Source organism: Mastomys coucha, unplaced genomic scaffold, assembly GCF_008632895.1.
Source record: "Mastomys coucha isolate ucsf_1 unplaced genomic scaffold, UCSF_Mcou_1 pScaffold14, whole genome shotgun sequence".
Lineage (NCBI taxonomy): Eukaryota > Metazoa > Chordata > Mammalia > Rodentia > Muridae > Mastomys > Mastomys coucha.
Window position 1 is genome coordinate 59,161,855 of NW_022196896.1, and position 26,232 is coordinate 59,188,086.

General features: G+C 38.9%; 1 protein-coding gene across 1 annotated transcript; it reads left to right on the forward strand.

The window, feature by feature from the left end:
• Nucleotides 1-26,232, forward strand: Lgsn (lengsin, lens protein with glutamine synthetase domain). The gene is made up of 5 exons (XM_031367079.1): nt 1-40; nt 11,211-11,343; nt 12,307-12,468; nt 18,765-18,931; nt 24,843-26,232. Exons 1-5 carry the CDS (start codon nt 11-13, stop codon nt 26,040-26,042), a joined length of 1,692 nt encoding a protein of 563 aa, XP_031222939.1. The 5' UTR covers nt 1-10; the 3' UTR covers nt 26,043-26,232.

The following is a 26,232-nucleotide window of genomic DNA, read 5'->3' on the forward strand; positions in this document are numbered from 1 at the left end:
AACGGTTGACATGACCGATGAAGGGGACCTTGCACAGGAGGTAGGAAGCTAAGAATCAAAATAGTATTTCCCAAAATATCGACAGTAAAGGTTTTGATGACTGTAACTTTTCTGAGCATCAGTGGGAATGAAGGCTCTGTGAGTTGACTTGTATGTGTGCTTTCAGATGTTTTTGTAGAAGCATCCCTCTGTTCTGCACAGTCAGTTTTTAACAACTGAACACCTTGGCATTTGCATCTAGCAAAGTGTGCTTAGTTTGAGCAATCCCTTACAGTAACTTCATTAGGCACCAGGTTTTAGAAGAATAAAAACACCATAAAATTTTATTCCAATCTTGGTTACTACTGAGAGAATAGTCTTTGTGTTTCTCAAAGCTTATTTTGTCACATTCTTAGTCTTTGTAAGAATGGCTTTGGGTTTAAATGATTAAAAGTGAGAAGGAACTGTGTTTGTATGAGTATGTGTGTATGAGTATGTGTGTGTGTGAGTGTATGTGTGTATATGTGTGTGTACGTGCATGTATTTGTATGTGTGTGTGAGTGTGTGTGTGTGTGAGTGTGTGTATGTGTGTGTGTGAGTGTGTGTGTGTATGTGTATGTGCATGTATTTGTATGTGTGTGTGAGTGTGTGTATCTGTGTGTGTGAGTATGTGTGCATATGTGAGTGAATGTGTATATGTGTGTGAGTGTGTGTGTGAGAATTTTGTTAAAACTCATTGCACGTTAGGCAGTGATAGAATTTGATAAGTAAGGAAACCACTTGTGAACATGCTTCATTTAGGACAATTTCTTCATGTGTATGGACCCAAATTTTTAGCACTCCTATTTCCAACAAAACATTTTTGGAAGACTATAGTGTGGCCTTGGAAGTAAGTTTTGGTTAAGTTCAGAAGCTTCTCTATAAGCTAAATTAGGAAATCTAATTGGGGAAACAGACCTACATAGGATTTACCTACGTGTAAACTGTGAGACGATGACATACAGTGAAGAGACATGATCTGTGCTTTTCCCTCTAGTAGAAGAAGAGATAAAGTCTGTGTGAGAATTGGGTATGTTCTACACATGATGAACATGAGCAGTGGGCTTTGGGAGGGGGATGGGGATGAAACCTGCCAAAGCTGTGCAAGGCAGGGAGATTCACTCGGTGGGAGCCATGGCTTACCCTGCAAGTCATGCCACGGGAAGCAAAGGCTGAGTTTGGGCATGTGTGTGTAGGGAACATATTTCTCTGAAAGTGAATTTTAAATGGCGGTTCAGGAAAAAAAAAAGGTGAGTGGGACAGATGCGAATAGCATCAGCTTTTGGACACATTCATTCTCACATTTCACTTCCCCTAGGAAGAGGCCTCATGTTCTGTTGCTGAGTCTGGAGAGGCACCATGTTTCCTACCCTAGCTCTCACTGTGTCGGTTTAGGATTCTAGTCTCAGCTTCTATGGAAAGTATTCTGACCTACATGCTAGAAGCTGTCTAGAACACATGTTGATTGTTTAACCTTAGGAAGATCAAAACTAGCAACACGATTTTTTTTTTTGTTTGGTTTCCAAGACAGGGTTTCTCTGTATAGGGCTTCCCTGGAACTTATAGACCAGGCTTGCCCTATACTCAGAAAGATTCACTTGCTTCTACCTCTTGAGAGCTGGCATGAAAGGTATGTGCCACCACTGACTAGCTGCAATACGAGTTTAAAGCACACAGTTTTAAAAAGACAATCTCTGTCTTTGTGAATACACCCTCCATTTTTCCCTTTCTCTTTCTCTGAGATAACTATGTAGCTCAGGCTAGTCTAATGTTTTGTGCTATTCAAACAGTGTCTCAGTGGGATTACAGATATCTATCACTATGCTGGACTTTGAAAAATCTTTAGCAACTTGGATAGAAGGTCATATTTAATAAACTCATATTTAATAAATCACCCTATTGCAGAACATATACTTGGCTCTTCATTGAAAAACCTCTGTTCACTGTCTCAGATGTAGGATAATAATCTGAGGAAGAGAAAGAAATCTAAGAAGGGGACAAAAAACAGGGGATGACATCCTTCTTCCTGTTAAGTGAGGGTTAGAGCGGGGCGGGCTTTTGCCTCCCCACCAGACACTTGACACTAGCAGCAGCATGAAGTCGAGTCAAAGCATGGCAGCTGAACAAAGCCTCCACCAGTTTTGATGGGCAGATGGTGTGTGTGCAGGAATCCCTTAGGGTGGATTCTTACCCAACCCAAACACACTCTGTCAGGATCATCAGTGACACAAACTGTTATTAGTCTTAGTTTTTGGTGCCATGAAGCCACACATTCAGCCAAATTCTTAGCAGCATTAATCAGAAAAAACATCAAAAACATGTTTTTGTTTCTTTGTGTGTTATATACCTTTGCACAGTTGCACATGTCTATTTTTAACCAATAAAGACAATACTTCAGTTATGTAGTTAGTATTCTCTCTCTCCTTCTCCCTCTCTCTCTCTCTCTCTCTCTCTCTTTCTCTCTTTCTCTCTCTCTCTCTCTCTCTCTCTCTCTCTCTCTCTCTCTCTCTCTCTCTCTCTCTCTCTCTCTCTCTCTCTCTCTCTCTCTCTCTCTCTCCCTCTCTCTCTCTCTCTCTCTCTCTCTCTCATCTATTACAGAGGCTGGAATGCCTTCCCTTGTAACATTTTAAGAGTTCCTGCTGATTAAGTCTCAGCCTTTATTTGCAATAGTTTTTAAAATGTTATCTTCCTGACAGTTCTATAACAGTCTTAGCTTTTTCTTCAATGCATGTTGTCTAGCCTAGTATCATGCACATATATATTACACACTGCACATATATTTAATTTTTTATACATTATATTTTTACTTTTTCCCTGCATGTATGTTTGTATACTGCATGTGTTCCTGGTCTTCCAGGAAATCAGAAGAGATTGTTGGGTCCCTTGGAACTAGATTTGCAATGGTTATGGGCCACCATGTGTTTGCTGAGAATCAAACCTGAGTCCCCTGGAACAGAGCAGTCAGTGCTCTTAACCACTGAACTATCTCTCTAGATTCCATTTTTACTTTTGGAAATGGAGTTTTTGAAAACATATCGGCTGTCTTTCTGCTCATACACCAAACCTTTACCTCAATTTCATTTATGCAGGTGCATGTATTTTTAGTTATAAAATCTTGATTTTTCTGGTTTCACTTTACTCATGAAAACATTAAATAAAATCACCAAAAGTGCAAGGAATCAGTTGAATTTCTTGCTGTCTTTTTTATATCACTGTAATTATCATATTAATGTATACTATATACTATATTTATATATTACATATTATATGTTATATATACCATACATCATATACATATATTATATACACATATATGATACATTATTATATTATTATGACTTTATTCCATTCCTTTATCATTGGCCTTCATATTATGAGAAAACACAAGAGGGTTCAGATTTTTGGAAATTTTTCTTTTCCTTCGTTGAAGTTGTTATTTAGAGGTCATTTCTTAGTACAGAATTTTCTTTTGCAGATTTTATTTGCACTATGTTCAGAGAACCCATGATGTGCTCAACAGCTTGTTGGACTGGACATATCATCGTCTCTCTACCCTAAACACATTCCTGGCATGTACCAGATGATAGTACTTAGGCAGAATGGAACAATTATTGTCATGGTCATTAAATCTGAGTAGAAAAATATGTAGATTAAAGAATCTGCTTTAATTATACTGAGATTTAGTTAACAAAACTAGGTAAGAATTCCAAAAGGGTCCTATACAGTTTATTAGTTGAAATGAAGACGTTAGTAGTTGTTAGTTTTATGAGCAGGCCACAGAGCTAATAGTAGTCTGTAACTTCCCACTAAAAATGGGGCTGCTCACATATCATAGTGATTCCACTACAGGGTTTTACAATAATATGCATAGATTCTGTATAGAAAGGTATGCGAACTCCTATGCTCATCTACAGTTGCTTTAGTTACTTTTTTAGTGCCATGACAAAGACAACTTATAAGACAAAGTATGCAAGTTGGGGACTCCTGATACCAGTAGGTTAAATTCCATGACTATCACAGCAGGGAGCATGGCAGCAGGCAGGCAGGCAGGCATTACATTGAAACAGCAACTGAGAGTTTGCATCCTGATCTATAGATATGAGGCAGAGTGAAAATTAACTGGAAATTGTCTGTGCTTTTGAACCACAAAGTCCATTCAAGTGACACACCTCTTCCAGCAAGACCACAGCCCCCAGTCCTTCCCAAACAGTTCCATCAACTGTGGGACAAACGTTTAAGTATATGAGCCTATGGGGGACATTCTCATTCAAACCACCACAGTGGTATTATTATTATTATTATTATTATTATTATTATTATTATTATTATTATTATTATTATTGTTGTTTTGTTCATGTGGCTCATACTTCATGCAGCATTATTAATCATAGCCAAAATGTAGAATCAACCTAGGAATTATCAATGAATAAATGAACATGGAATATGTATGTGTATATATATATATATATGTATGTATGTGTTTATAGTACATATATTTATGGGTATAAAATATACATACACACATGTACACACACACACACAAACACACACAGAGAGAATCCAATTTAGTCTTTAAAAAAGTAAATTATGTCACTTCTTACAACACAGATAAACCTGAAGGATATCATAGTAAATGTAAGAAGCCAAGTACAGAAAGAAAAATGGCCTTTATATGTGAGAATAGAACTTTGAAATCATACTAATGGAGTCTGGTACCCAGAAACTTCTGTTAGAAGATGCAGCAGTTCAGCTAGACAAGGGAAAGTACAAGAGGCCTAGTGGACGTTGGGATGGCTACAGTTAATAAAAATCATTGTACGTTTGAAGACTGTTAATGGAGTAGATTTTCAAGTGGTCTAAAAGCAAAGTGTATATGAGATATGCAAATGCTAAATGGCTTGATTTAGCCATTCTCCAATGTATACATATATTAAAGGATTATGTTTTAGATGGTGACAACATACAGTTTTACTTATCATTTTAACTGAAGATTCAGAAGAAGATATGTAAATCATCTTTTGTAATCCCTTCCCTTCAAATAAGCACATTAATCATCCTTGAGTGGTGCTGGCACCAGGGAGAAGAGGGTTCTTCTAGAGGTTCTTAGTCTTATAGCTATTTTACTTTTAAAAATTTAGGTATTTTAATTTAAAAGTGGATGCAGAAGAAAACTTGAATACAGTTTTATTGGAGTTTGAGTGTAAAAAAGAGCAACAAGATAGTTAAGCTGGTGATCTACCAGAAGGGGAGAGATGTATAGAAGAGTAAAATGGTTATGTTTCCTGAGTTAGAAGTCAAGAAAGCAGACAGGTTTAGCAATGACATCCACAAGCAGACGCACAGGGAAAGGGGATATCAGACAAAGTGAGAGCATTTGGAGGTCAGGGTGAGCAGGCTGGAGATTGGGGCTGGCGTCTGGGAAAGGGAGATATGAATAAAATAAAAGTTGTAATTTCACATCTGCTGTCTCTAGCTAGCTACCTCACAGAGGGGTCATAGCAAAGCACATATAGGATCAATGTTTAGATGTGCATAAAAGAGTTCACATTTCTCACTGGGGCTAGCTAGTCAATTCACAGTAGGAAGGAAGAACATACAGGCATCAAGGATGAGGAAACTAGTTGAAATAGATACAGGTGGGGTTTATATAAGAAAGGACCAGATGTAGAAGCTGGAAAACCTGATGAGGCTTGATTATTCTAGGCCTCACAGAACAGTAATATGAATTTTTCTTTTTTTTTTTTAAGATTCATTTATTTTATATATGCGAGTACACTGTTGCTGTATTCAGACACACCAGAAGAGGGCATTGGATCCCATTACAAATATTGTGAGCCACCATGTGGTTGCTGGGAATTGAACTCAGGTCCTCTGGTAGAACAGTCAGTGCTCTCTAGCCCAATGTGAATTTTTCTAAACATGACAGAGAATCATGGAGGAAGCTTCTGCAGAGTAATGGAGTGATTGCTGTTGTGATTTATGGAGGTACAGGAGTAGCAGCCATAGGAAAGGGGCAATGTTGCAGAGACCATGAGGAAAGACTATGGACTCAGGTGACAAAGAATGAGTCGCGAGAGCACTTCTTATTTACAAATTTACTATAGCTATTATTATTATTATCATCATCATCATCATCATCAATCATCATCATCATCACCATCATCATCATCAGATATGGGGGTCCCTTTAAGCTGTCCTGGCTGGTCTGGTACTCATTGTGTAACCCAAGCTGGTTTCCAATACATAGAGATCCACTGATTTTTGCCTCCCCAGTGCTGGTATGCAAAAGCCCATAGCAGCAAACCCAGCAGAAGTACTTGTTTTGAAATCATGAGCTCACTGAAAAGAAACACCATATTGTAGTAGCTCATTGGGTTTTGCTCTAGGCTGCTCTCAAGATTCCACTGGAAGACAGACTGCCAGTGGTGGTGCACTCACTGTAAATGTGGAGGCTATTAGACCAAGTTGTTAGAGTAGGAATCTTGGGCCAATAGTATACATGCTTAGATAATCTGAATATAAGCATATGATTTGCTCCTGTCAATATTCTTTCCGTCAATATTTTTGATGTTTTCCTCCCTCCTTTTCTTGACTAACATAGGTGTCTAGAGCCATCTATCATTTTTCCTCTTTGACATATTCTTATATCTTTGATGTCTGTTGATTCTTGTTTCCAGGTTTTGTAGCAGAGGTTAAAGCTTGGTGACAATCTATTTTTTTTTAAACTTGTTTATCTTTTCATGAGCCCATCATCAATACAACATAACAAGAGTGCTTGGTAAATGCTGTAATGGTTTTACCTCAAACCATGACTATAGTACCGGGATCTTAAAACAGTTTTATTTTTAAGTATTGACATTAAAAAGGTAACTGTTAAAGAAAAGTAAGAGTAGAAGAATAAAACCAGTGATATTTAGAACTTAAATAACACAAGTTACTGCATTGGGAGGGAAATTTTTTAGGTTAAATTAGGGCTTGCATTTAATGCTTGACAGGATTTCTTTAGGTTAAGGTTCTTTAATTTGATCAAGGCAGCAAGCTGAAATTCACAAAGACAGACTTATATTACACCATAGGAACAAAGTACAAAAGAGACAGCGTGTTGAGTAAAATAAGAACTGGGAAATGATTTGTAATACAGAACACCCTTCATGGCTATTGAAGACCATGAGATGAACATCTGATGGATAAGTTGTCTATTTGTGCCAACAAATCAACACAGAATTACACACCTGTGTTTATGATCTCATCCTTGAGATGAGGCTTCCTCATACTTTCTTCAACTCAAGTGTCCTCTAGTTGTGTAAAGACTCAACTAGTTAAATAGTATACCTGCTCATAATAAAAATTAACATATCTAAAGCATTTAAGAGTGAGCTGGCATAGAATAGATATATATGTTCTTTTTTTTTTCATTATGCCTTTTAAAATATTTTCTCTCATCTATGGCTTTCTGACCACAACTTTCCCTCTCCTCTCCTCTAGCCTCTCTTCTTACCTCCTCTGTGTCCCAGCTCCACCCCCATCCTCCACTTCTCATAAAAGAGGAGGCCTCAGAAGAACTTGAAGACACAGAACACCAAAGAAGACATAACAGGCTACAATAAGAACATGCACATACCATCTCATCAAGGCTGGACAAGGCAGCCCAGTAGGAGAAAAAAGTGTCCTACAAGTAGGCAAGAGTCAGGGACAGACCCCGCTCCCACTGTTAGGACTCCCATAAGAACACCAAGTAGAGGACCTAAATCAGACCCCTACAGACTCCCTAATATCTGTGAGTTCCCATCAGTCTCAGTCAGTTGATTCTGTGGGCCATGTTCTTGTGGTATGTCCGTGATTCCTCTGGTTCATCTTTTCTAAAGATTTTATTTTTATTTAGGTATATGTATATGAGTATGTGTATGTGTATATGCACATACATATGTATATGTATGCACATAGGTATGTGTTTCTATGCCTGTGGAGGACAAAGTGAATGTCAGATCACCTGGAACTAGAGCTACATGTGGTTGTGAACCATCTGAAGTGGGTGCTGAGAACTGAACTCATGTCCTCTGCAAGAACAGATCTTCAGCCCTGTACTGTTATTTTAAATTGTTATTATTTGTATAGTGATGAGGTATTTTGAGTATCAGTTGTCTTTCAGCGTCACACTAAGTACTGTTGCTGGGGAAGAAACAAGGGCTCCCACCATCCAGTGTGCCCAGAGAGCCTGCATAGTCATATAGTCTACAGTTTTGAGAGAGCTCAGAAGCTTTTCTTCTTCATCCCTTATCTTTTATGCTAAATTTGCTCCCAACATTTAAAAAACATAAAAAAGTGAAATTGAAAGAAATCTGTTTTTTAGCAAGATGTGGGGCAGGAGAGATGAAGGAGGCTGTTGGTGTAAATATTAATAACAAACAAGGATTCTATCTACCTATCTATCTATCTATCTATCTATCTATCTATCTATCTATCTATCATCTGTCTATCTATCCATCCATCTATCTCATCTATCTCTTATCTATCTCCTATCATCTATCTATCTATCGATCGATCAATCTATCTATAGGTATATAACTATTCATCCATCTACATCTATCCTATAAAACATTCGAATAAAGCTGAGTTTTTTCTAGTAGATAAAAATACTAACTGAACCTTTGTTTCTAGAATACTTTGGCAATGTGTAGAATTGACAGTTCTGGGGCGACGCTTTGACAGGCTTTGGGCAGCTGGAACCATTGTCAGGTTCTCCCTAGAGGGAGCACCTGCCTCTGTTTGGCCTTGGTCCACTGGTTCTGTCTGTTCTCTGTGGCACTAGATTTTGTTGTCCCTGACCTAGGGTGACCTATGAATATTTCATTATTCATATTATGAAAGACTTCAACTGCTTTGAAGTCACTTTAATGCCTGTACTACAAGAGTCTGTCTGGATCATGTTTTATTTTTATATCTTTGATTTTGCCTTATCTATAGCAGGTATCTTCACTCTTTAGAGCTTCTAGTGACATGAACTAAGACAGTTCTAACTGTTAAACAAGAAAAAATATTACTGAAAGGGAATGTGTGTGTGTGTGTAGGGATATATACATATGTGTGTGTAGGGATATATACATATACATACATATCCCTACACATATATACATATGCACACATATGTACTGAGGAAATAAAGCATGTTTTATGAGTTTAGTAGTTCACATTATGTAATAGGAATGGAATTTGATTTAGATCAAGTGTTTGGCTGAGACAATGTGGGAAATATCCCCCAAAAGTAGCTTGGGTTTAAATTTTTACGTGCCCATCAAAATGACCTTGAGCAAATCACCTAATCCATGTGCGCCTGTGATAGAGGTAATAATAAATATTTATCTGGTAATATCATAAGAACTATGTATTAGAAAGATTTTCACCAAGGCATCATATATACACACAAAAACATATACATATATACACATATACACATACATACACATATATACATACATACACACACATTCATACATATATACCCCTTCTACACAAATATACACATACATACACATATACATATATACACACACATACATACATATATACCCCTCTCACATAAACATACACATACACACATAACATACACATACACACATATACACACATATATATACACAAACATACACAAATATACATATAATACACACATACACATACATACATATACATACACATACACTCACACACCCTAAAAACACCAACACTAGGTTAAAATTTTCTTTTCAGTGACTGATTTTTTGTCCCATGCTTGCACAGGTGATGGCTTCTATTATCAGCAATGGGGTACCCTCGCCAACCTCTTCAATGCCTAACTCCCTGCTTGAAAATTCTTATTAACGATTACAAGTAAATTATTTTGGATATTTTGCTTTTAATGTATTTTACATTTTATCAAGCCATAAAATAACTTGAGTAAGGTATTTCAAATCACTGACAAGACCAGAGGAAGGGAGGCCAAGATGGACAACAAGGGGGTGAATCTGATCAAGGTACATTATGTACATGCATGGAAAAGTCACAGTGATGTTCATTTGCATATCCTAATAGATATCTTTTACAGTCAAATTTCAAAGCAGGTACAAGTGGATGAAACTCTTTTTTGAATCAAAGTTAATATTGATGCAAAAAGGGTGAGGGAGGGTGAAGGAGGATGATGGAGGGTGAGGGAAGCTGAGGGAGATATGAGGTAAAAGAGGAGAATCCAAGACTACACTGTGAGGTTCCAGGACAGCCAGGGCTACACAGAGAGACCCTGTCTCAAAAAACAAACAAACAAAAAAAAATCGAGAATCCAAGATTTCAGGTGCCTGTACTTTTTTTGGTCAAGATGATTAGAAAACATAAAATTCATAAAAATAAAACTTCTTATAGGAAATGGTTTTATCAAATATTAAGTACTAAGCCATTTAAAACATTCTGAGGTAAAAATAAATTGGCATCGAATTGGTAGATATGAGCTTTATTTATATTTTAATTTTTAATCAATCATTTTATTCATGTAAATTTCAAATGATAGCCCCCTTCCTAGTTATGCCTCCACAATGCCCCCACATCCCATCCCTTCTCTCCCCCTTCCCTTTTGCTTCTATGAGGGTGCTCCTCCACCCACTCATCTACTCCAGCCTCACCACTCTAGCTTCTCCCTGTGCTGAGGCATAGAGCCTTCACAAGACCAAGGGCCTCTCCTTCCATTGATGACAGACAAGGCCATCCTCTGCTACATATGCAGCTGGAGCCATGGCTCCCTCCATGTGTACTCCTTGGTTAGTGGTTTAGTCCCTGGGAGCTCTGGGGGATCCGGTTAGTTCATATTGTTCTTCCTGTGGGGTTGCAATCCCTTTCAGCTCCTTCAGTCCTTCCCCTAGCTCTTCCATTGGAGTCCCTGGGCTCAAGCTGATGGTTGGCTGTGAGGATCTGTATCTGTATTGGTCAGGTGCTGGTAGAACCATACCACGCTCAGAGAAGCATACCATGCTCCTGTCAGCAGAACTTAATTTATTTAATATTTTCCTGTAACACAGATCAAAGAAAGTAGAGAAAACTTAGCTTTTGAGTCACCAAAAGGGACAAGGAAGCAACTTCCTTTAGAGAATGTCTTGTGCTCAATTTAAGTCCAGATCCGGCTTGGTGCATGGTATGTTATGTGGGTTTTTGTTTACTAATTATGACAGGACCCAACAAAAGATGAAGTCAACTCGACTGAAGGCAGCAGGATGAACAAGTTGAGAAGGACAAGGAGAAAAGTCACCAAACCACATCTTTGCTCAACGGATGTGGATGAAATCACCATGGCCAATTCCAGTGGTATGTGGCTACCACGACTTTTTGTGATTAGTTCAGACAGGAGTGCTTCCTATTTCATATTCCTTCCCATAAAACATTTCTCTATGTCTGGAGAAGCAAAAGGATGAAAAGATGCACAGTACTGCTGCATGAACGATGGCAGATATAAACTTGCATCAACTATAGAGAAATAGCCAATCAAAATATTTAGGATTCAAGGGAAGGGAGTTGGATGCTGGTGTCTGGTGGGGGATGGTAAGCAGAGTGGGAGAGATGCTCCCTTCTGCACTGAGAATGTAAGTGAGCTTCATGGCTAAGGGCCTGGGAGGCCACAGGAAAGTTCTGGAGGGAGTTTTTAATCCACTTGCTGAAACTCTGACGGTGCTGTAACAGATCTGAAACAGTGCTGAGTAGGAATAAGGTCACTCCTGGTGTTTCAAAGAGAAGGGAAAAGGAATGGCTAGCCCATGTTAACAATAAAAGCAGACTTTAACAGCTTTTCTTTTTTATTTTATTTCATTTTTGTTTTGTTTTATTTTATTTTTCTCTTATTTTTATTTTTTATAGTTCAGTAGTTACCCCACCCCCAGCCCATCAGTCCTCCCACAGTTCCACATCCCATTCCTTCTCCTCCCTGTCTCCAAGAGGATTCTCCCTCCCCAACCCTGCCATGTCTCCCCACTCCCTGGGGCCTGAAGACTCTCCAGTATAAGGTCCTTCTTCTCTCACTGAGGCCAGACCAGGTAGTCCTCTGCTGTATATATGTGTGTGGGGGGTTAATGGCTTTTCTTTTTGTTTTTTATTATTATCACAGACAATATACTTCCTTATAGCCTGCATCTAGGGCAGGCAACACCTACTGTCCCTGTTTGGTATGTCACTTCATGGGAAGGGGATCTTTTCAAGCAGTATTCATGCTGTGTTAAAGATGGTTGAAAACAACTCTAACACAATTTGACATTTTTTCCCCCATTATTAACGCAGAGATGTCCAGAAACCAAACAGCAGATCTGAGCAAATCTGGCTCTGCCGAGTCTCGGTCCTTGAACAATGCCAAAGATACCCAGGACCAGATGCCAGTGGTAAAACCCTCACTTCCCAGTGCCTTAGCTGGTGCTCCTGATGGTGAATTCAACCCGAATGCTGGTAAGTAATTACCTAGAAAGATTCTGGAGGGAAGAGGAAAGTGCTTTTCTAGTCACTGTTTTCAAGTTGCTCTTTGAACTTGAAGTGATCTGATGATGGTGAAGATCCCAGGTCCCAAGCAAAGACCGAGGGGAATGTCTGTATCTGTGTTTATAAAGCTCTTTGCAGCCTCATTACCCTTCCGGCGACTGATCTAGGAAACCGAGGGCTTGCTGTAGTCGAGCACTCCAGTCTTCTCTGAAAATGAAACTCGATCATTTGAAGTGACTGGATTGCTGAATTATCATCCTGGTGCATGAGTATATTGGTTAACATCCTCTTGGATACCCGTGATAGAAACTGGTTAAAAAAAAGAGACATTTCTGGTTTGAGGAAATCTATAAAGAATAGATTAAATAAATAGGGTTTGGAAAAGTGGGAATACAGTGGTCTATGAAATTAGAGAAATGGGGTATAGCCCATAACCTCCCTTCTGATGACAATTACTAGCTACAGAGGTTTTTGTGATTAATTTTAGGGTTCTCTAAACTTTTCTGCTAAGAGGACAGGTAGAAGCTATGAAAACTGTTATAGTCCAGGCCACAGTTTATGGGAACATAATGTTTATAACATAAAAGGCTAAAATAATCTGTTGTCTAAACTTTAGGAAAACACTAAACATGGGTGTTCATGGGTTCTCTGCCAGTGGGGGCATAAGTAACAGCATCATTTGTGCTTTGCTAGCTCAGGATACTCACGTTAGTATTGCTATCCAGGGACTTTACTGGAACATGCCGCATTGGCCATGGGGCTTAACTCTATGTCCAGCCCTTGTGGGGGACAAGTTGGAATTTGTACTAAGTTACCATCACAAATGACATTATTTGATTGCCTGGCTTGATATACAACCTCTAGGTAAATATAGACATTCTTGGCAGGTGAAGCCTTCTAAGAACTGTAAGGTAAACACCCAGGGAGCAAGGGAAGAGAGGTGCAGAGCTCTCTTCGTCCTTCCATCCGCTCCCCTTTCATTACACACAGGACCTGAGGAAATGAGCACCAGGAGACTCTATCTGTATTTGCTTCCTTTGGCTAGCTCCATTCATGGCGACACACAGAATTACAAAACCACAGATTCACATCTGAATTCATTCAGAATGTAGAGAGGACCCAGTCTAATTGTTAGATTGTTTCCTACTAAAATTGGGTGGTGCCTTTGTCTCGGCACCATTTCTCTGGCTTTTGCTCAGGATGATGCTTCTGTCCAGAATCAACCTGAATTTCTCTTCTTCTGCACCTCTAGCAGGAAATAACAAAACAAAACAAACAAACAAAAAACCAAAAAGTCCCCAAGTTTCTTAGATCTTGCCTTAACACTGCAAGACATAGTTCCTATTTTAAGAACCATAGCCTTTTGCCATGGCAATGCTCATCCCCCCCATTGCCATGGCAACGCTCATCCCCCATGTTCTTTGTGCCTTGCTTTGTGCTCTCCAAGGAGTGAAGAGCAGCCATTGTGATATCTGTGTGTATCAGGAGCAGACAATACAAATGGCAGGATGGCTAGTGCTGGTGATGAGAAATCAGGAGAACAAAGTATGACCCAGATACAGCTTGCAGGATGCTTTCTGCAAATATGTATTACTTGTGTCTGCTTTTATTTGTGACCCCATGAGGTAGAAGATCGGGTGTGCCAGTCAGGCTGCTCCAGGGCTCCAGCCAATAATGCTGTGGAGAAGTGTCCAGCCAGGATTTCCACATTGTTTAGGAAAAGCTTGAACTCCGAATTTTATTACATACAATTTCCTAATAGTTAAGCATTTCCAATAAATGTAAGCAGTGTTTTAAACATTGGGAGGGCTAAAAACGCGTGCTGGCTATACTGCCTTTATGGTATAAGTTTTACATGTTTTAGTGTATTTTGTTTTATATGTTCTAGTTTCAGACAGAAAAACAAAGATGTAATTTTGGTATCTTAATATTAAATAAAAAAACACTGTGCTTTACCCTGTTTTTGTACCACCAGTCATGACTACGGGTGTGGGCACCATTATTGATCAGCTTCGATTAAGCTCTTATAGCCTATCATTCCAAACAAACCACCAATGTATCATACAACAATAAATGTGAAAACTGATACCTCACTTAAGTAGAAGCAATTTCAATAAGTATTTTCAACTACATCACGTTTTTTTTTCCCCCAAAATAACTAAGTTTTCTAAGATCAGCTCCTTTGCCCTTACAGTATTTTATTTATTTATTTAATTCACATTTTTAATCGCTTGCACCTGGTTATTGTGCCAACTGGACTTGGCAGCACGGTCTAGGGCTGACACTCTGGCTGGAAGACAGGGCCTCACTGTACTAAGTGGGTATTCTCACCCAGCCATGCACACTACAGCCCCGTGAATGAAGGTCTAGGGGCTCCAGAGAGAGAAGGCAGAATCTCAGGAACAAGACGCATGTCTTACAGAGTACACTTCACAGGCACTTATCCCCATTTAAAAATCTCTATTTCTTTCTTGTTTAATTAAGAATAATACCTACTACTATTAAAGCAATAAATAACACAATATATTATTATAATATTTTTTACAGATAACAGTATAATTTTTTTATTATATTTATTATAGAAAAAATAATTATAAATAAATAAAAAATAGTAAGTAACAAAATAAATGATGATTAAATTTTGATGATGATGATGTAGTATGTGTTATAATGCATGTGTAACTGCCAGTTCACAAGAGTCATGGAACACATGTAGAGATTAGAGGAGAACTTTTGGGAGTCCTCTTTCCGTTTTTTGGTAAGGAGATCAAACTCGCATCATCAGGCTGTGCTGGAAGCACCTTTATCCACTGCGGCAGCTCTGGGTTTGGTATATCTGGAAGCCCACATTCCTGTTCAATCCATCTCTTATAAGCAGCGGTGGCTTTCTGAACTGAAAATGTTCTCATCATATTATGTTCTCACAATAACATATTGTGTTATTTATTGCTTTAATAGTAGTAGGTATTATTCTTATTTAAACAAGAAAGAAATAGAGATTTTTAAATGGGGATAAGTGCCTGAGAAGTGTACTCTGTAAGACATGCGTCTTGTTCCTGAGATTCTGCCTTCTCTCTCTGGAGCCCCTAGACCTTCATTCACGGGGCTGTAGTGTGCATGGCTGGGTGAGAATACCCACTTAGTACAGTGAGGCCCTGTCTTCCAGCCAGAGTGTCAGCCCTAGACAATGCAGCCAAGTTCAGTTGGCACAATAATGGGAACTGAATATGTTCTCATCTCAGAATACAGATGACATTTCCCTAAGGCGTTCTAGGTGCTCATGAGCTTTGAAGTTTCCTTTCTTTAATGTTTCCTTATTTTTCTCCCTAAACAGAGCAGTAAAACTTGCCCTATAAAAAGCACATTGGTTTAATGGATTAGACCTCTGAGGGGATGGGATAGGAGAACACCTCCCAGGAATCCTACCAGAAGAAAACAAATGAGTCCCTGAGCTGGTAATTATCTGCCTGCTATCCATCATGCACAGCTGGGAAAGACTGACTGAAAGGGTTAATTGGAAGTAACAACGATGATTTATTTGAAGGGGAGAAGTTCAGACTATGATGCAGCAAGTTGATGATTTGAAAATGAATTTAGGTTAGGTAGGCTTTTCTTTGGAGAAAGACTGAAGTTTTAAATGAAAAATTTGATACTAAGGGTATATATTCTAAAAGCTGTGATGCAAAATTTTACTTAATAATTAGACAAGGTGAGATCATAGAGGATATATTAAATTTTCACAAACACACAAACTTACTCAAACTTATTCACTAAAGGCATATTTATTAAGTGCCTGTGATGGCCAACATTTCTCTATAGGTGTTGAACCTATGACAGCAGGCAGAACTGAGTCCAACTCTTATGGACCAACATGCAAGAGAATGACAGATAGATGCCTAACAGGTGACTCTGAAGCATGGCCCACATGTTTCATGGCAATAAAGGACACTGAAAGGACACTGAAGAATATGGGCCAGGGATAGTAGAATTAGCTGAAATAGGTCGCTCCAAAATTCTCACAGTTCTAACCCTCCACATCTCCCATTGGAGTCAAGATCTGTCAATAGGTTATTGAGGTCAAAGGTACCCAGTAGAGTGGGGCCCTAATTTAGGATAACTGGTGGGCTTATAGGAGACATTAACCCATGGACTCAAATAGAAAGAAGATCGCATAGATCATCAACTCTAAGTCCGAGAGAAGCCTCAGAAGAAGCATCCCTGCTGATACCTTTGATCATTAACTCTGGTCTTCAACAAAAAGAATACAAGTTCCTACTAAGCCCCTTTCTCTTCAGTACCAGTTGTTGCATCCCTAGAAAGCGAATGCAACCTGTGAACTTGTATGCTTAAGAATTACAAAAAGAAAGACAAAAAGTATATAAAGCAATAGATATTGTAGGACCTTTAGAAGATACAGATAAGACAAGTGGCTAATCAGGTAACCTGCCTTCTCATCACTGCTGAGGCAATAGAATGACCTCTCTTTTCTTGCAGGATAAGAGTCTGCTTGGCATCATATACAGAACTGTTTATGATGTCTGAAATACTGCTTATGTGAACACTTCCATTTTTTTGTGTGGGGGGGTTCGAGACAGGGTTTCTCTGTGTAGCCCTGGCTGTCCTGGAACTCACTCTGTAGACCAGGCTGGCCTTGAATTCCACCTGCCTCTTTAATCCCAAGTGCTGGGATTAAAGGCATGCGCCACCACCACCCATCGGAACACTTTCATTTTTAAACTGCCTATGAGTTTTATTTTATATAAGCAGCTTTAGTCAACTTGGGCGGAGCACCCAATATTTCAGAATAAGGTGGGAATGCACAAACTGTTGATTTAGTATGCAACACTCTTACTTGCTACAGTGTAATTGTTTGTGTTAAACAGAAGGTTATACAGTAGTTATAAAGCCTTAGGAGTCCTGGGGTAGCCAGACTTATCAGTGACAGGACATTATATCTTATATATGTGCAGAGGTGGCACCAGTACATTTGTTTCCCTCATGCTTCATGTATTTAAAATGTGCTCAATCTGTGTTTTTAGACTGTCAATCTTTATGCTTATTTTAAAGTCTAATTATATCTTGAAAATTGATACCCAATTATCACTTAAAAATTATAGCTGTTTGATGTTAGTGGTGGGACAGATTGATAGTTGTTCAAATGCGGGCGTGATCGCAGCACCATTTACTGGAGTTAGAGTAATTGGGCTCACTTTATGCATTTGAGTAGCACTTACATAATGCTTATTGACTCCAGTGCTGTTAAATACCTTGTTTAATCCTCATAACAATTGGCTAATATTTTAACAATGAAGAAGCAGAGACACAGAGAGAGGGGAAAGGTTGCCAGGCAAGAAAAGGAAAAATATGGGTGTCTTGATTTGTGCTGACTCTGCGTTCTGTCACTGTCCCTAAAGGTTCTGATAGTGGCATCTACAATGAGTGCTTTAGACCTGACCATTTTATCTATGCACTCAATTCACATCCCAGTAATAAGCCACTTACTCTGAATCTAGAAAAACTAGATTCTAGATTCCATATTGACAGTGAAATGATGTGTGTGTGTGTGTGTGTGTGTGTGTGTGTGTGTGTGTGTGTGTGTGCATGTATGTGTGTGTGGGGGCAGTTGAGGGCCTGGGCTCCTGCTATGTGTCTCTCTTTGGGACTCAGGCTAATGGACTGATCAGGTTAACTTTGTATCCTAAGTCTTTCCTAGCTCCGAAGTTTTAGAATATTCAGACTATCTTAACATTCTGGGAATGGACATTTTATCATATTTCTGACTTAAAAAATAATTGGTCACAGAGCCCCACGTTTTCATCTCGACTCCCGTTCCTTGATTTCTTTCTTAAATACTTGTGAAATTTGATGTAGAGGTGCACTTCTAAGAATCAGATGCCACCGCAAAGATGGAAGGTAACTTTTGGGAAGACCAATTCTATCAGGTTATCCACTGTATTCCATGAGCAAAGGCTTTCTCTTTTTTTCTGATTACTTTCTCCAACAAGTGTTTACAGTAAGCGTATGATGTCCCCATCTTTTTAGGCTGACGAGTCCTAACGGATGACCAGTCTATGAGGGTGTTTAGACAGTGCTCTTAGGATGATTGTAAAGGCCAGTGAGAGATAGGCGGGATCTCTGTGTGAAGTTACAATCATGTGATGGGCGTGTGTTGCTCTTGTTTGTAACCCTAGTAACTCATTCGATAAGTCTATCCTACTGCCTTTTGGTCAATCCTTACCTAGTGACTTCAAGTTCTTATCTTACAGATCACACCCGGGATAATGCTCAGAGTTTGACCCCGCCTCAACTTTCTGCTAGAATGAAACACATTAAACAAGAAATGGCCAAAAACCACCTCCAGTTTGTACGATTTGAAGCGACGGACCTGCACGGTGTCTCCAGATCTAAGAGCATCCCTGCACAATTTTTTCAAGTGAGTTTTACAGTTACGCCAAGTGTGGTTTCATGACTGTTAAAAAGCAAATGTGGTTTAGTGCTCATCTGCATTTTCTTGTCATCTATACAGTAATTTGAGTGGAAGCACAATAATTTCTTTTGCTATTTTCCTTGTCCCTTCCCATAGGCACTATTGCTCCCCAAGGAGATGAACATGCAATAGCAATCCCTTTACCCAATAGAAATAGAAAACTAATTAATGCAGGTTATTCCAGTCCTTCTGCCTCAAATAATCATACTCTACAGAATTATCTTCTCTTTTCATACTGCAATTATGAAGATTATATTTTGTTTGACATAAGAAAATTGCACCCCAAGATCCAAGAGCAAACACAAAAGCAAAAGGTAGAAATGATTAGAGATGCTTTACTAGATTAAAAAATGCATAGCCTTTCAGTTATAATTCAAATACGAATATATATGATTGTTGTTAGATAGCATAATGAATATTAATATTTGAAAATAGTGGTATCAAAAAACATTGCATCTCTGGATATAATTTTAGGATTTTCTAGGGTCATTTTGTTTACTTTAAGCCAATATGTATCCTTTTCATTGGTGTGCTTATTCTTACTCTTCCATTTTCAACTAATTCTCCTTTCTGTAGCCAGAGTTCACTATTTTTTTATTCTAACTTTATAATCAGAGAGCATGTGTTGTTAGACAAAACACTTCAAATTTATTTTGGAACTTTTGAAGGTATAATATTCATCAGTATTTGTATCACAAATATTAATGATTTAAGACTAAATAATTTCAACACTTTATGATGAACATATATGTTCATTGTGAAAACTAATCTGAAAATATATGCATATATTCAAACATTTGAATATATATTGAATATGTGAAAAATACATATTGGATATGTATATTGAATATATAAAATTTTTCTTTTTTCTTTTTTTTTTCTTGGTATGGAACATTTTATTTGTCCATGAAACACTCAAAGAGTTTAGCTTGTGGGAATTAACTTTAATCCCAGAATTGTATATTTTCTTCCCACATATCCTGTTTTGAATTAGGAAATGATATTGTAATCCATTTCACTACAAGGAAAATATTACAAAATATTTACAGGAAAATATTAAAAATAACTCAAACACAAAAGTCAAGATGAAATAAACTTTTTTCCTCCAGAATTCTCTAATCAAGTGCCCATGGCACATGAGTCAAAACAACTAAGATTTCACTGACAGAATTCCCAAAATGGAGAGGGGAGAGAGGGAAGAGAAGAGATGGCAATGTCACAGGGAACAGGGGTTAGCAGCAGTGCCTCACATCCTGGTCTATTGTAAAGAAACACCTTGTGAGGGTGGGGATCCCAGCAGGCAAATATTAGGAGGCTCCTGGAACTGGACTTGGAAAACACCTGATAGTGTACATTGCTCTTCACTCTAAGTTTAACAACAGCCTCTTGTTCCAAAAACCAGTACTCTAACCAGAAGCCTGTCCTGGCAGGAGAATCTGTCACAGTAGTCCTTAGGCAAAAATATGAAATTAATAGTTTGTTGTTTCTTAAAAAAGCCACTTAGATTTTTTTAATGAAAAGAACTTTCATATAACATGTTCTTATCATGCTTTGCTTCTTCCCCAACTCCTTCCTGATCCTCCACCTCCACATACTCCATGCCATTTCTTACTCTCTTTAAAGAATGGAACAAACAAACAAATAAAACCCAAAAAGAAAAATGCCGCAGGCCGGCCGATCTGGGCCTCCCTCAACACTCGGGAGAAATGGGGGTCCTAGTCAGGTTGACAAGGCATAGGTGAAGAAATGATGGCAGAAACGACACATGAAGTACAGGATCTGAATGTATTTCTTAAAAATGGCATTAGACTTTTACAGTCATTGTAAAAGAGAGATGGTAAATCTGGCAGCTCAGCAGTTAAGGTACATCTGAGTCCATCTAAAACACACTGGGTCTAAAGCAGTAGCTATCTCCTCTGAACTGGTACTGCATCCCCCAGGCCCAAGTGCTCTGGGCCCGGAGGACTGCGGATTGCATGAATCTGAGTCCTAGACCATCTAAGTTCTAGTGCGAGTCTTTCTGTGAGTCCATAGTGCTAGTCCTGCATGAGAGTCTAAGTCCTAGTCCAAGTCCTCCTGCACCAAGTGAAAAGCAGGCTTAAGTAGCATACAGCAAGCAGGGCAGATGACAAGAGTCACAAAGGCAGGTGACAGTCACATCAAGGTCAGTGATCTTACTAAGATCACACATCCAGTTGTGAAGCTGGCAGAGGGGCAATGATGTCCTCCCCACTGGGGCTATTTTGGTATTCCTATTCTAATTCTCTGGTTTTGCTGGAGGCAATGACTAGGATTCTGACCTAACACTTTTAGCTAATGTCCTTGAGTGGAAGCCCTTCATTACTCTCTAGTATGCAAAACATTTCTAACTATTGTAAACTATCTATTACCCTAAGGAATGTGCTTGACCTCTGTTGCCAGCTCTGGCAAGGCAGATTCCTTGAGAGAAATTCTAAGTTATGGACAGCTTGGTATTAAACTAGGATAGGCTGATAACATTGTGTTGGCCAGGAAACAATGTCCAATCTAGCCATTTACGAATCATTTCTTGGGGTACCTTTATGCCTAATTATGAGGGTGTGTTGACGATTGGAAAGATTGATCTGGAACACGTCTGAGTTAGGAGATACCAGCGACTGTCTGAATCTCCAGGAGGCACAGAACTCCTTTTGGGTCCTTATTGCCTCTTATCCTTAATCAGGATTTTATCTCCGATATTTTGGATGTGACTGGAGTAGACGAGTGTGCGTGGCAAGAAAACAAGAAACTCTAACTCTCTGACACTTTGTCTTTCTTTTCTCTCTCCCTCCCTCTCCCTCCTTCCCTCTTCTCCCCCCCTCTGTCTCTCTCTCTCTCTCTTTCACACACACACATACACACACATACACACCCACCCACCACAAAAGTAAAACCCAAAATATACCAAACAAAGCAGTTTGAGACAAAATGTCCACAAAAATACCATCGAGTTTGTCTTGTATTGGGCATCTACTGCTGGAGGCGGAATCTTACCCAGAAGTGTGGCTAACATACCAAGTGAGACTTCATAGGAGGAACAAGTTTTTCCTTTCAACATTGGTGGGTATCAGTTGCACATAAGCTCTTGGTTATGGATGGGAGCCCATGTAAACCACTTCTTCTTAAAGCTGATATTACAAGAACCATTTTGAAACATTTTTATTTATGGAAATACAATGCCAAATTGAAATTAGTAAATTAGATTAATGACTAGAAGAGATAATATGTCCCTATTTATAGAATTAAGAAAAAAATTTGCAAACTAAAGCTTCCAGGTAGCCTAAGTGTTGAGACATTAGCCTGTGACCCATCATTTAACAGTTTAGTAGTATCTACTGTTTCTTTCTGTATCTACTGCCTCTAGCTCAGCTTTAATACTTCTTTTATCCTTTATCTGAAGTAAGTGTTGCTTCTTATTTTAAATGCTAACATTGATTTTCTAAAAACAAAACAAAATAAAAAGCCAGCTCATGTGCTGAGAACAGAGGAAAAGGCTGGTACAGCATTGGAAAAAGCCAAAGAAGAAATCCATGGTTCAATGACATCTCTGCTGTTTAGAAAGTTGCCTATGTGCCTGGCACTGTGCTAAATGCCTTACAGATATTAGCACATTTCAACAAACATGTGGAATCTTGTTCTATCAAAGGGCTGATTTGATTTAAATCATATATAGATCATGTAAGTTCTAGCTTAGATTTAATAAAAGTGTTCCATACTACTATAAATCTCATATCCAATTCTTTGATCATTTCAAAAGGTAGCCTTCATTATACTCCAAAGAACAGGGGCCAAAGGGTTTTAACTTAATCTGTAAAATTTCTATCTAGGTCAGAGAGATCTGTCTTGAAGTATGAAGCCATTTTAGTGCTTCACTACTACTTATATAATTTATGATAATTTATTATCTTGGGCAGCTATTCATACTTTCATACAGAGGTTTAGATATGTTCCATGGTGAATGGAAAATGGTGAGAATTCCTAAAGAGTAGCAAATTTGGGGGCTTGAGGTGGTGGTGCGCATATATAATCCTAGCACCCAGGAAGCAGAGGCAAGAGGGCTGGGTGCTTTAGTTCAACACAGTGCATTTAAGGCAAGTCTGGGCTTACATGAAGATCTTGTTTCAACTAACTAACCAACCAACTAACCAACCAAGAAAACAAAACAAAACAAAAAAAATAGTTAATAGCCCTTGAGAATATATGTAAAAGTTGTAGGTTTCGAAGGAACCAGTCCATATGATCTTGTGGAGTTGCTGACCCTACACAGACATTTTGGGGGAGTTTCTGAGGATGATGTGAGCAAACTAATGTTGCTTATGGAGCATTAAGATGCTTTTATTAACCCCGTGATGCTCAGTGAGTTTATGAAAACCACTTTTAACAGTCAGGGTCTTTGTTCTACCCATGTAAAGGATTGCTGAGATTTTTAGATAATTTCCACAAGTTTTTTTAAATGTATCTGTCTAGCTTTATGACGTCATGTTACCCCTATTGCCTAGCACATAACAACAATAAATACACAAGTCCATTGGACCTAAGAGACAAGGGCTTACATCATCCAGTAACTTGCCTAACTCCATTCCAGCAATTATTAAAAGAGCTTTAACTGACATGCTACATTTGGAAACTATAACTTTAAAGATAGAGGTTTTTATCCACAGATAAATTTTCTGGGACTATGTGAGACAATGAAGTAGGTATTTCTTAAGTGGGTTGTGTAAATGTAGTTCTGGCTCTTGGCATCTGTGACAGATGTCCTATCTCTGACCTCTCCTCACAGTCTCCTCTCCAACAAAGATTCCTTTGGTAGAATTCTTAGAGCCAGCTGGGGTTACAATATTACAATAGAATAAAGCACAATCATGGCTTTACTTGTCTCCTTTCAATAGACTGTAATCATTTTTTATACTTATCTAGATGTGAGAGAACTGGTTCATATAGTGGACCTATTTATTACTACAGTCTTCACATTAACCTAGATTGTTAATATTAGTGGATGAAAGGATGAAGAAAATATGGCATATATATGATATTTGTTGGACACAAAAATAATGAGCCCCTATAATTAAATTTAGTGAAATAAGATAGACACAGAAACAAATGCTGCATATTCTCTTTCAATCATGGATACTAAAATGTTGACCTAAATAGGAATTTGTGAAACAGGAAGGAAAAAGGAATAAAGGAAGGTTGATTAATGAGCATCAAAACACTGATAGGAGTTGTAAGTTCCAGTTCTCTGATACAGTGGAGCTAGTATAGTTCATAATGACTTGTTATATATTATCAGCAATGAAAGGAAATGGAGACCATGTGATCAATACATTGTTTATGTATATGAAATGATCACAGCATACCCCTTAAATATATAAAGCAATGCAATACAATATATCACTTCAAAGGAAAGCTTTACCTGAGGTCTTAGAAACAGTGCTATAAGATAAAATTCATTATAAAGCTTTTTATTTATAAGTTTAAGAATTTCCATAAAGTTATAAACCCTTGACTTTTGCTATATAGTGACTTTCTTTATCCCTAAAGCATTTATGTACAGCAATGTGAAGCAGTTATGATTGCTGTTTTCTACATCTAAAAACATATCAAGACTTGTATTAAAATATTTAAAATTGTCAAAAGGTCTTTAAGAGAAAATAGTTCTTTCAGTATTTCATTTTTTGACATTTATTTTGAATTTTAAAATCTTTATCTGACATTTGATATTAACTCAGAGTCATTAAGCTTCCCTTTCTTATTATCAAGATCCCCCCCCATTTGTTTATCTTCATATTTGTATTTTCAGATTTTAGAACCTAGTTAATTTGTCCTTTTTCTTCTTTAGGAAAAAGTGATCCATGGTGTTTTCATGCCCCGTGGGTATCTGGAATTGATGCCGAACCCTAAGGACAATGAGGTGAATCACATAAGAGCCACGTGCTTCAATAGTGACATAGTCCTCATGCCAGAACTATCGACCTTCAGAGTCTTGCCTTGGGCAGAGAGGACTGCGCGGGTGATTTGTGACACCTTCACGGTGACTGGCGAGCCTCTGCTGACATCCCCTAGGTACATCGCCAAGAGGCAGCTGCGCCAGCTGCAGGATGCAGGCTTCTGCCTGCTGTCTGCCTTCATCTATGATTTCTGCATTTTCGGTGTGCCTGAAGTGATCAATTCAAAGACCGTATCTTTTCCTGCCTCGACATTACTGAGTAACCACGACCAGCCCTTCATGCAGGAGCTGGTTGACGGCCTGTATCACACCGGGGCGAATGTGGAGAGCTTCTCCTCATCTACCAGGCCTGGGCAGATGGAGATTTGTTTCCTCCCTGAGTTTGGCATTAGCTCAGCTGATAATGCCTTCACCCTCAGAACAGGTGTCCAAGAAGTGGCCCGGAGATATAATTACATAGCTAGCCTTGTAATTGAGACTGGATTCTGCAATTCGGGAATTCTGTCTCATAGCGTCTGGGAAGTGGGCAGGAAGACGAACATGTTCTGCAGTGGTCCCGGGGTGGAGAGGCTCACACTCACTGGGAGGAAGTGGTTGGCAGGCCTGCTCAAGCACTCTGCGGCTCTCAGCTGCCTGATGGCCCCTGCGGTCAACTGTCGCAAGCGCTACTGCAAGGACAGCAGAGATCTGAAGGACAGTGTGCCCACCACGTGGGGATACAACGACAACAGCTGTGCCTTGAACGTCAAGTGTCATGGTGAAAAAGGCACCCAGATAGAAAATAAACTAGGGTCTGCAACGGCGAACCCTTACCTGGTGTTGGCTGCCACTGTGGCAGCAGGCTTGGATGGTCTTCAGAGCGGTGATGGGGCTGCGGCTGGTTCCGATGAGAGCCAGGATCTCTATCGACCAGAACCTTCTGAGATCCCTTTGAAGATGGAAGATGCCCTTGCTGCCCTAGAACAAGATGAGTGTCTGAAGCAGGCGCTGGGGGAGACTTTCATTCGCTACTTTGTTGCCATGAAGAAGTACGAACTGGAAAATGAAGAGACAGACACAGAGGGAAATAAATTCCTGGAGTATTTTATATAGGGTGGGACTCTGCATTGTAGACATAGGATGACGAGTAGCTAGTTTATCAGAAAGAAAAGATTGAGCCTTTGCAATGCACAGTACTAGACAGCTTCTGCCCCTCTCATGGATTACTGGGCAGGTGAAAAGGGATTGTTGAGATCCTGATCTCAGCTATGAGCAATAAATTTGTGGTGAAACAGCATATGCA